Source organism: Pristis pectinata, chromosome 5 (assembly GCF_009764475.1).
Source record: "Pristis pectinata isolate sPriPec2 chromosome 5, sPriPec2.1.pri, whole genome shotgun sequence".
Classification (NCBI taxonomy): Eukaryota; Metazoa; Chordata; class Chondrichthyes; order Rhinopristiformes; family Pristidae; genus Pristis; species Pristis pectinata.
Genome location: NC_067409.1, coordinates 53,261,149 through 53,273,562, shown reverse-complemented (window position 1 = coordinate 53,273,562; position 12,414 = coordinate 53,261,149). Strand labels below are relative to the sequence as shown.

The 12,414-nt window shown below is 38.3% G+C and overlaps 1 protein-coding gene across 1 annotated transcript in view; it reads left to right on the top strand.

Annotated features, from left to right (window-relative positions):
* The window catches only part of erp44 (endoplasmic reticulum protein 44), a 64,842-nt gene that overhangs the window by 20,977 nt on the left and 31,451 nt on the right, over window positions 1–12,414 (top strand). Inside the window, exons 2-4 of the mRNA XM_052016502.1 lie at window positions 4,868–4,940; window positions 5,837–5,876; window positions 10,499–10,614. Of these exons, the coding sequence (XP_051872462.1) occupies window positions 4,868–4,940; window positions 5,837–5,876; window positions 10,499–10,614 (229 nt within the window). The remainder of the gene's footprint in view (window positions 1–4,867; window positions 4,941–5,836; window positions 5,877–10,498; window positions 10,615–12,414) is intronic.

Genomic DNA, 12,414 nt, shown 5'->3' with positions numbered 1-12,414 from the left:
AAAATGGGGTGGCCAAACCTGCGCACGGTACTCCAAGTGCAGCCTCACTAACAACTTGTACAATGACAACATAATGTCCCAACTCCTGTACTCAATGCTCTGACTGAAGGCCAGTGAGCTAAATGTCTTTTTCACCACCCTGTCTACCTGTGATGCTGCTTTCAATCACTATGCACTTGTACTCCTAGGTCCCTCTGTTCCATTACACTCCCTAGTGCCCTACCATGCATAGTACAAATCCTATGCTAGTTTGACTTTCCAAAATGCATCACCTCCACACTTGTGTATTGAAATCCATTTGCCACTCTTCAGACCACTTCCCTAACTGATCAAGAACCCCTTTAATCTACGATAACCTTCACTATCAACAACACCTCTGTGTCATCCGCAAACTTACTGATCAAGCCTTATGCATTCGCATCCAAATTGTGTGTATTAATAATGAATAACAAGGGTCCCAATGCTAACCCCTGCAGCACACCACTGGTTACCAGCCTCCATTCCACAAAACCTTAAACCACCCTCTGCTTCCTTCCTCTGAGCCAATTTTGAATCCACATTGGATTGCATGGGACCTAATCTTCCAGATTAGCCTACCATGTGGTCTTGCTGAAGTCCAAATAGATAATATCCACTGCCCTACATTTTGGTTACCCCTACAAAAACAAAAACTCAAAGGCTCATCAAGCATGACATATTAGGCACAAAACCGTGCTGACTCTTAATCAGACTCTGCCTATCCAAATACTGGTAGATCCTGTCCCTCAGAATTCCATCTAGTAATTTCCCCACTAATGTCAGTCTGACCAACCTGTAGTTCCCTGGCTTCTTGCTGCCCTTAAACAATGACACTAGCCGCCTTCCAGACTTCAGAAACTTCACCAGTGGCTAACAAATGAAGCAAATATCTCTGTAATTTCTCCTCTTGCCTCCCATAAAGTCTGTGGATGCACTCGGTCAGGTCCTTGGTTAGCCACCTTAATGTGCTGTAAGGCTGCAAATACCTCCTCCCTGGTAATCCAAAACATCTCCACTTATTTCCCTTATTTCTTGAGTAACTATGGTTTTCTCCTCTGTAAACATGAGAAATTTGTTTTAAAAATCCCACCCATCTCCTGCAGTTCAAGACATAGGCAGCACTGCTGATCTCTAAGGGGACCTACTCTCTCCTTGCTCACCCTTTTACTCTTGATATATCTATAGAACCTCTTGGGATTTTCCTTTAACTTTACCATGTTATACCCTCTATGCCCACCTGATTTCCTTGAGTATTCTTAATCTTTTTATCATCAAGGGATTCACTCATCCCTGACCACCTCAAACCCTACGTCTGCTTCGTTCTTTGAGCAAGGCTAAATATCTCTCATCAACAAAGGTTCCCTGAACTTGCCAGGTTTACCCTTCATCCTAACAGAAACAGGCAGCTCCTGGCCTCTTGCTATCACAGTCTTAAATGCCTCCCACTTGCTAGTCATTCCTTTCCCTTCAAACAGGCTCACCCAATCGATCTAGACTAGATCTTGCCACATTTTCCCCAAAATTAGCCCTGCCACAGTTTGGAACCCTAACCTGTGGACCTGTCCTATCCTTTTCCATCACTATCTTAAAACTCAGAATTGTGGTCACTGGAGCCAAAATGCTCCCTGACTGCCACTTCAGTTACCTGCCCTGCGTCATTTCCCTAAGAGATGGTAAACCATTGCACCCTCATAAGTAGGGACCTCTCTATATTGATTCAAACTTTACTGGACACATTTCACGAATTCCACTCTGGGTAGTCCAGTCAATACTGGGGGAATTAATCTTCCACCAATACAACCCTGTTACTCTTACAACTGAATAATCTCTCTACATACCTGCTCAAGTTCCTGCTGACTATTTGGGTGGGGGGGGGGGGGGGGAGATGGTGGTCTATAATACAGCCCCCACTGGAGTGTGGAGTGACTCTCCCCTTGTTTCTGAGTTCTACCCATATGGCCTCACTGGACAATCCCCCAAGGATGTCATCTCTAAATACTCAGTTATGTCCTCCCTTGTCAAAAAGGCAACACCCTCTCCTTACCTGTACCTCTGTCACACCTGTAGCATCTGGTATCCTGGAATATTGAGCTGCCAGTCCTGCCCTTCTCTCAGCCATGTTTCTGTTATTGGCTATAACATTCCCAGTCCTCGGAGTCAATCCCCACTCTGAGTTGATTTGCCTTTCCCATTTAAACCTTGTGCATTGAGATAAATGCAGTTTAACTGGGTATTCTTTTCCCTGCCTTTACTGTGCTCCTGGCTATCCTGGTTACTAAACTTGTGCTTGCTGGCAACTGCTTTATCCCCTGATTTGCTCCTACTTGGAGTCCCACCACACCACCACCCCCCCCCCAACCCCCATCCAGTTTAAACCCTCCCATATAGCACTAATAATTTTCCCTACAAGGATATTGGTCCCTCTTTAGTTCAAGTGCTACCTGTCCCTCTTGTACAGGTCACCTCTACCACAGAAGAGATCCCCAATGGTCCAAGAACCTGAATTCCTGCCCCCTGCACCAGCTCCTCAGCCACAAATTCATCTGGCCTATCTTTCTATTTCTGATCTCGCTAGCACATGGCACTAGGAGTAATCCGGAGACCACTATCCTGCTTAACTTGCTGAACTCCCTATACTCATCCTGCAGAACCTCATTTCTTCCACTGATGTCACTTGTGCCAGATGATCTCCAGCAAAAACTGCAAGAAAGTTTTTCCCCTCTCCATTGTCATAATTTTTTTAGTCTTATTTTATCTCTTGTTCTTGAGTGTCATTATTTTGTTGCTGTCTTTCACTGAAAATGACTTTATTTTTAATTTGCATCCCTTCCTTTCAAAATATCTTTGCATTGTCTCCACCCACTGCTCCTCCCATTTTAAAAAAAAATTAAGCCACTATCTCCATGCTCCCTCAAAAGTCTTTCTAAAATTTGAAGGATTGTCTTAGTACTTTCTCTAATGCAACCCTGTACTTGGTTTATGCTTTCAGCTCACATTCTTGTAATGCAAACAGCAGCTAGCTGCCGCCTGCCATGTACAAAAAGTGTTTTTTGTCCTCTGGAGATGGTCCCTGATGGAATCCAACAGTATAGCTAGCAGAGTCCCACTTGTGCCCTTGCAAAGTAAATTCACAACAATGGAGTTGTTTTAAAGGATTATTCAGAAAGCTTTTGTAAGTAGAGTACAATTAAATACTTGTACTTCCAGAAGAACAATGTTATATTATAGAAATTGTACAGTGTTACAGAAGTAAACTACCTGTTGTTTGAAGATGAACTGTAATATCATATTGCCAAACAGCAAATCATTTTGAATGATAAGATTTCAGTGGTTTATTCCATTTGGGGAGTATGCTTCTTTCATAGTGTGCAGCAATAAGGGTCCACAAGGAGGTAGATGTATTAGTGGCAGAAAGGTGATGAAATGAGAGTTAAGTTGCGGTACGTTAATGTAGATTATGAGGGAAAGGATTTTAAACAGAAAAGTTCGGGGTTAATTCATGTTTTCTACCTACCTGGTATAATTTAGTCACAAGATGTTGATATCACTGCTTAAATCAGATGCTGATAAATTGTCTTGGTTTTAAAACTGAGCAGATTTTTACTTTTAAATGATATCAAGCCCACGAAATACCACATTCATTTATTTGAATAATCTTGAAGTGTACTTTGAACAATTATATAGAATCCATAAAATGGTGATCTAGGACGCATGTGCTGCAAGCTCGACTACCACTGGGCATGCCCATAAGGAATCAACCGGTCAAAAGCTAAGGAAAGTTGACTGTTTATAATGTAACAAAATCTGAGAAGGCCCTTAACAGCTTTTTGTGGGAGTAAGCATGTTGAAGTGGGATCAATTTGACTTCATCTGATCAAACTTGTAGCAAAATCTGTACATTTTTTCTCGTCTTTAGTGCAGCCTGCCTTTTTTTTAATTCTTGACTTGATGCTTAAGTGATCACTGACAGCGCTTGTTCATTGCATATAGATCAAATGTCAGTGAAATTTGTGTTGCTTAAGAACCCAAGGAAGATTTTTTTTTCTAGGTAGAATATGATCAGGAGAAAGCTATTCCCTTTTGCTTTGAGTCACTGGCTTTTTTTTAAATGTTTCTGTACCTTAACAGTTGCTGCTTACTTGCATTGCCATAGATGAATTCAGAGGACAATTGTATTTCTGACAAAGGCCTAACTTGTACAGGTTTCTGACACAGGAGAAGATCTCCATCGTATACTTGCCTAGTGGTAATTGAAGAGACCATGGCTTGATTGACAAGAAATAAACTAGCTGATTTTTTTTTTCAAAACGAAAGGTTGCCTTTCAAAACGTCTACCACATTCCAGACAGTGTACTAGCAAGTTATGAAATTAAGTTAAGTGAATTCCTGTTTTCCTTTTTCAGGAAAAGGAATAGTCCTACACAAGTTAAAATGAGATTTTATGAAAAAAACTAATTCCAAAATTCAAGAAAATGGGCGAGGGAAGAAAAGAAGGGAAAACAAACTCAAGCAGATGTAATGCTTCCATTTGAATTGTTTTATAATAGTTGGCTAATATTAAAGTAACAATATTTTGTTGGCCAAGAAGTTGAAGGGGTTGAGTCAGCATGGAAAATATTGCTATCCTTGGTTTCTTTCAAGTGAACAGCAATTAGAATCAAAATTTAATATACCTTTTTGTAATGTGGTGTACTGAAATTACAAAATAAAAGTTAAAGGATTTGATTCTGTTCAGATTCAAAAGAATTAAGTCTGTTCTTTGCTGATTTCATAACTGGTGTGAATGATTTGCATCTGTTGGCTGCCATCAAATAAAACAATCTTATTTTTTTAACTTTGTTTCTTTCAGGCCATGTCGTTTAGTACTTCAGTTCACAGTGAAATAATAAATCTTGATAGTGGAAATATTGATGAAATTTTAGGTAAGTGCTTTTTAATAATTTTATGTAAGGTTTGCTTTCATATCACTGTAGGGATTGGAATCAATGTAGACCCTTAATGTAAAATCTGCCCAAGATTATATATATTTGAAAATGTATGGAAAAAGCACCAGGGAGTTAAATTTAAAGATTTGGGCAATGGCAAAATGGACTGAATAGCCTCTGAGGAATTCGAGGATTCAGAAAATTGCATTCTTACATAGCCTATTTGCCAGCCTCTCCACTTTTATACTGTTTAATGATCTGAATTTTTGGCAACTTTGATTTTTTTTATCTATCCCTCCCTTTTAAATCTGTTAGATTAATGGTTAACAATAGTAATAATGACATGAGCTGAGAATGATATTCCAATTCCTAACTCAGTACCCCAGTTCTTGCTGTTGTGACCAAGTTGATGATAATTTGAAGCATTTTTACCATTATGAACATTACTAAATGTGATCAGTAACTTAGATTGTGATCATTGACTTAAGGATGTGTGATGAAGTTAAGGCATTGTACACAACTGTTTTTTAATTGTATCTTCTCTGTAGAATTTATAATATCTGATTTGTATTATGTAATGGCTATATTGATATTATAGCACCAAGTGGGAAACATTTGTAGATTCAACACAAACTAACCATCTTGGGTACAAGTAGTATGAAAGTTGCAACTATTATTGAAATTTTTCATGTGCACTGTTTGTGCAGACCATATAAATACAATGCTGCAAATAATATGTTAATAGTATTTACAGCAATATCTTTAAATTTAAAACTTTTCAGATTTGAAATCTGAAATGCGTGAGACTGTGTAGAAATTTTAACTTGTAACTTCTTTTTCCTTTCTAAAATTTGTAATTTTTTTCCTTCCCCCCCCCCCCAAAAAAAACCCAGGCAATGCTGATGTTGCTCTAGTCAATTTTTATGCAGATTGGTAAGTGAGACATTTAAAAACAACTTTTAAATAACATCTGCTTTTAGGATGCTTATTTTCCTTGCTTCTAGTTGTCCTGAGGAGTGGTCCTTCTCTTGCATCTTTTGCAGACCTCATGGTGGTGATGCTCCCACAACAATGTTAGATGATGAACTGCAGGATATTAACCCAACATGAGGACAAAAAGGAAATGTCAAATCAATGGTGTTCTCATACCCTGCCCATTCTTTTGCTTTATTGGAGGTAATGGGAAGTATTTACAGCGCACTGTTAGGAGTAGATCTTTGAGTCAATAGAGACTCAAGATGACCCAAACTTCTCAAGGAAGCTCTTCTGCACACTGTAGTATTAACTGCAAAGGCAATAAAATTATTGACTTGAAAACCTTTGTGCCAATAAGTTGCTTCATATAGTATGTTACCTATTGAACAATGGCAAAGGATTGGCATGAATCTTGAAAGAAAATTGATACGAATATTTGTTAACTTAAATGATAATATTTAGGAAATGGGAGGGTTCAAACATGGTTTGTTCCAGCAAATTGCGGTTGGGTATATTTTAATCCATGGGAGAGAGCATATTTGCATTTGTGTATCATCTCTTATTCCAGGATATCACTGACCAATGAAACCACTTTTGAATTTTAGGTAGTTTGTAATGTAGAGAAGTGCAACAGTCAACTTGCTCAACAGCAAAATAAACAGCCAGGTATCCCTTTCACTGTCAAGTCAAGGACCACCTTAGCCCATGCACCATATAAAATATTTTGCTTTTCAAAAATTGCCATGGAATCTTTTTCATTTACCCTCAAGAGCAGACGGCCTTTGTTTGAATGTTGGTACTTTTTTATAAAAAAACATGAAGGCAGATGACAAAAATATAAAACTCTGTAGAAAAGCTGCTCAAAAGATAAGAAAATAAGAGGGAAAAGGAATTATAGGTGCATTGATAAAGGTTAGAAATTGGGGGATTATGGTGTGACAGGCAAAATATTATAATTTAATAATACCAGATTGAAAGATGGAGGGCATGATTGTGCAGCTCCCATCTAGTGTGGGGGGGAAAATATGAAGTCAAACAAAAAAAGGAAACAAAATGCACTTTAAGACTAAAAGAGAACACACATTTATTTTTATAGTGACTTTGAAAGGCACTCAAATCAAATGAGCTATTTTTGTGGTGTGCTTACTCTACAGCTGGAAAAATGACTAATTTGTGCATGCATGAGTTTCAAACAAGTAGGCAGTTAATGTTTTGGTGTCAAGGACCTGGAGAATTTCCTGCTCTTTGTAGGGCTTCTGGTGTATTGATCTTGAATGGTGCAGTGTTTCATTCCCACAATACTGCAGTGAAGGGTCTGCCTTTGCTTAAATTCAGGAGTATCTACCAAGGTGGGAATGTTGCCACTGAGTAGCATATAGACCTACTGTTATACAAGATGAAACAGTTGGCAGGATATTAAGCGTGAATTTTTTTTTTTGAAGCTTAACTTCTAAGTTTTTGCATCAAGACCCACAAAGGAGAAAGTTTCATAAACCTTGGGTTACATTTCTAGCATTGGAAGCTAATTTGGGCAAGCCAGAATTGACGAAAACAAAAGAAAATGTGGTTTCTGTCCTCTATTTTGTCATATTGCATTTGTGTCGAGAGACCTGAATAATTTTTCCCACATCTGCTTTGTAACTGTCCATAATTTTACCATACAACCTTCAGTTAAAGGGTGACGTTAAAATAAACCTCTACACACTATTGCTGAAATAGAATCTATTAATGCTTTTGAAAATGAACTGAACAGACTGGGGATTTGAACTGGTATTGGGATGAATAGAATGTTAGAACTGGGGAACATTTATGGAGATGGTCTGTGCTGTCACATTCTGCAACTGACATGAGATGCTGCAGTCATGAATTCTGTCTAACCTCCAACAATGCGAATTCTATTTATCTGCATGTTAAGTTTTCTATTTCTGCCCATGATCCCCCCTCACAATAGACATGTCATTGGACAGATTGGTAATATTTGCTTAAATTAATAAGCCCAGCTCTAAAGAATAAAAGAAGGAATTAACAAGTTTGTATATTCATTATCCTCTTCACTATAATCTAGGGAAGAAGTAGCATTGTTAAAACTCTCAGATTTAGTTCGCTAAAGTCTATTTATACAACCTGTAATCTCTTAATCCAAGCTCTCACCTAATTTTAGAGTTCACATCAATCACTATGGCTCATTCTGTTATTGCAGGATTTTTCTTAGATCTGTGGGATTTTAAATTGGCTAATAGTTCACAGAATAGGATTTTTTTGTTGATTTGACCATTCTGATGAAAATGCCCCAATGACAGTATTCAGAATATGGTCAAGGTATGCAGATCCTACCCATTATATAATTAAATAAATAAAACCTATTGTGGCTTTAAGGTTTGTTGATTGGTAGAAGTACTTTTTGTAAACACAAGGATTCTAAATGCTTGAAAATTAAATACAAGGTTGAATCATTTTATGGCAGTTCCCACAGCTTTGAGATTCCAGTCTCGATTTTCTCCCGCCCCCCCCCCCCACCCCCGAGGTCTCCATGATAATATAAACATGCTATTTTAGAGAGAATTTTACAATCAGTGAAAATTGATTTGAGTTGGCAATAATTAGAGCACCTTTCAATTCTATTTGGTAATATTTTATTTGTAATTTCAAACAAAGACTCTTTATGGAGCATTTCCTTATTAATATCCCTTTTAAAATCAGTTTTTCTTGGAAGTTTACATAATGATTTTGCTTAATGACGGAACTATCTGAAATTAACAAAACATCCAGTTGCTTAACACTTTGATGCAGAGGTTAACTGCACAGTTCCAAAGTCTAGATGTTTATTTTGTGCCGTCTTGTGAAGTTAATGGGGAGGAGGTATAAGTGGGTTATGTGCAGGGAGAAAGCAGTTATGGTGTATTGATCCTGTTTTTATAGGTGAGAACCTAGTCAAGACAAACTTTCTTTCAAATGCATAGTATGTTGATGTTTGTGGAGGGAGCAAAGTATTGTTCAATTTTCCAAAATGAAAAGACATGCAGATGGGCATATTAATATAATCAGATAAATTAAAGGTGTGTTAACTAAAATCTGCGAAGAGTGGAATTGAGTGTATAGATGAAATCTTATTCTCATTTTACTGTCAACTAATTGTTTGCATGAAGGAGATTATTTCACTCATACCCGAATTGTCTTTTTGATGTCTTTTCCCCTTTCCTTTGTTAATACACCACTCAAACAATTATTAATCAATTTAACAGAAGGGTACAGACCTAAACAGTGGCTGCTTAGGTGCTCTAGTTCATGAATTACAAAAAAGTCCATCAACTAGTTAAGAAGGCAAATAGCATTCGGCTTTTATTGCAAAAGGGTTGGAGTTTAAGAATAGGGAGGTTTTGTTAGTTATACAAGGTGTTGGTGAGGCCACACCTGGAATACTGTGCACATATTTGATCTCCAGATCCACTAGGCTAATTCCTGGGGTGAGAGGAGTGTCTTATTAAGAAAAGTTGGACAGTTTTGGGTCTGTATTCATTGGAGTTAGAAGAATGAGTGGTGATATTCAAATATACAAAGGTCTTAAGGGATTTTGACGAAGTAGATGTTGAGATGTTCACACTTAGTCATGCACAAGGGTCAAGCTAGTCATTTAAAATGGGTCAATTTAATATATAAAAACTTCAATGTGATGGGGACCAGATCATTAGGTATACCTGAGGGGAATAGATGATTTGAAAGACTGGGGAATTAAGGGTTACAGTGAGCTAGCATAGATGAGGAATTGAGGCCAGCTTGGATCAGCCTTGATCATAATGAATGTCAGGGCTGGGTGTCTGACAGCCTATTCCTGCTGCTATTTTGTTCTACTCTATTCACCTGTTCTCTACTGATACTGACTCTTGTTTACTACGACTTTCTGTCTGCAAATAAGTTTTCACTTTAGTGCTCTATTTTTCTAAATATTTTCCCTTGACTCAAATTTAAACTTGAAAATGTAGACATGGTGCTTAGAAATTAGATTGCATTGAACAATTTATTTCAATGCTAAGTGGTTTAAAAATATACTTGCCATGAACTGAAACACAGTAACAGATTCCTGTGTCTTTTCATGTTATTCCAGAGATTCAGCCAGGGGCTTGAATCAATTGCCTTGCTTCTCCATCAGATATGTCAAATTACATCAGTCACCTGTGCAATTCTCCTGTTACTTCCAGGACAACTAGGTCTTCAAAGTGCAGTGCCAGACTGGCACCCCTTCTAAGAGAAGTCCCATACATGTTTCCTATCCTTGAGCTTGCACCCAGCCACCTACCTGAATGGTGACACTATACCAGGTACTAATTGGGCCTGTGACACCCCTTTCCCTTTATTTTTCTCAGAGGTGTCTAAGATATTGGTGTTGCCTGCCAACTGATGCTTTGTATGAAATACTGAGGCCATAAATATTGAAATGGGTATGGAAACAATATTGTGATGTTGCAGAAAAATTTATGAACAGTTGGCAGAGTGGGAAGGAAAGATCAACACTTTTAACAATTTTTCCTTATTGCTCATTGACTCTTGTTTGTTTTGACACTGGGATGTACTTTAATCACTAGGTGTAGATTCAGTCAGATGTTACATCCGATCTTTGAAGAGGCCTCTTCAGTTGTAAAAGAAGAATTTCCAGACCCAAAGCACATAGTCTTTGCTAGGGTTGATTGTGACCAACATGGTGAGTAACCAATCTTAATGAAGATGATCACCAAGTTGATCAATGAGATTGAACACAATGTAAAAGTATTAATAACTTGTGTGGTGTCAACATTATTATTATTTGAGAAGTTGCCAAGTGTCAGAAACATTGCCTTTTTTTGTCTGTTTTGACACTAGTTAAATAGTCAATGGGAAATTTGGTGATTGGAGAGCTACATGCAGTGTGCTTCCACAGGACTCCACACTTGTTTCTTGTATATTTGCTCTGATGTAAGGGCTGCCATAAAATTTGCTGCTGATACCAAAATTGACAGTGTGGTTGTTAGTGAGGGGAAAAATGTTCTAGATCTGAGGAAGAAATGAATAGACTGGTTAGGTGGACACAAGTGGCAAATTGAATCAAAACAAAAATGAAAGTTGATGCATTTAAGGAGGGAATACATGTGTGGTAGGATGCTCGTGTAGAGGAATAGGGTCTTGTGATTCATTTTCACAAAAGCCTGAAGTTAACAAGGTAGCTAGGTTAGGTGATCAAGATGGAGTGTGGGATATGTAGAAAATTATGGGTAACCCCTTGATTTAGGAGACTAATTGGAGAAACACTACTGCACAATGTAAAATACTTGTTGCTTTTTTTAGTGGTACTCTAAAAGCAAGCTCAAATTTAAAGTGGAGGTGTTGTTCTTAAAAAGGAAATGTATTAAAAATGGGCAATAAAGGCAAGTGTAGAATTGTTGAGGCCTACAATTCAAAGGTAGGCATACCAGAACTGGGAAAGCTTAAGCCACAGCTGAAGTACTGTGTATAGTTTTAGTTACCACATTACAGGAAAGATGTAGAAGCACGAGAGATTATGCAAAGGAGGTTTATAAGGGTATTACCAGAGCTAAAGAGTTGCAGTTACGAGGAGAGAACTGGGGTTGTTTCCTTCAGAGTTTTAATTGAGCTGTACAAATTTGAAAGGCCTAAATAAGGTAAGCAGAAAGGACCTTTTCCCTTGGCAGTGAAGTTGGTAACCAAGGCAGAGATTTAAGTATTTGATAAAGGATTAGAGTGGAGAGAGAATTAGTTGGCTCAATGACCAGTGGGGGGGGGGGGGGGGGGGGGGGGGGTTGTGGGTGGTGGTCTGGAACTTGCTGCCTGAAGAGTTGATAAAATCCTTGCCATATTGATAACAAAAGTAGCAGAATGAGTATTTAATTCTGCAGCTAATGACTGCAAGAGCTGGGGAATGAGATTAATCTTAAATTTGTATTGTTCCACAAGGACACAATGAGCCAAAAAGCTGCCACCTCTGCCATAAATTTCTGATTTGGAGAGCTTTTTATGAGGAAATCGACATTTGGTGCTTAAACATGTTCTTTGGTAATACATATCTGGTCACTTATAGCCACCTTTTTCTTAAATTTAAATTTTAAATTTTATTTACAGCGTGATAACAGGCCCTTCTGGCCCAACGAGTCCGCGCCGCCCATTTTAAACCCAAATTAACCTACCCGTACGTCTTTGCAATGTGGGAGGAAACCGGAGCACCCGGAGGAAACCCACGCAGACACGGGAGAACGTACAAACTCCTTACAGACAGCGGGAATCGAACCCCAATTGCTGGCGCTGTAATAGCGTCACGCTAACCACTACGCTACCCTGCCACGTGTTGTGAACAAAATCTGTGTATGTATCTATTGCCTCCCTTTCATGAATCTTCAGTAGCACTTGAATCTCTCTTTCAAATGAAGGTAATGTTGGTGGTAATTTCCATAATCTCTACATAGTAACTAAACTTGCAGCACTTGTGCAGCAGTAGTAGCATAAAAAATAA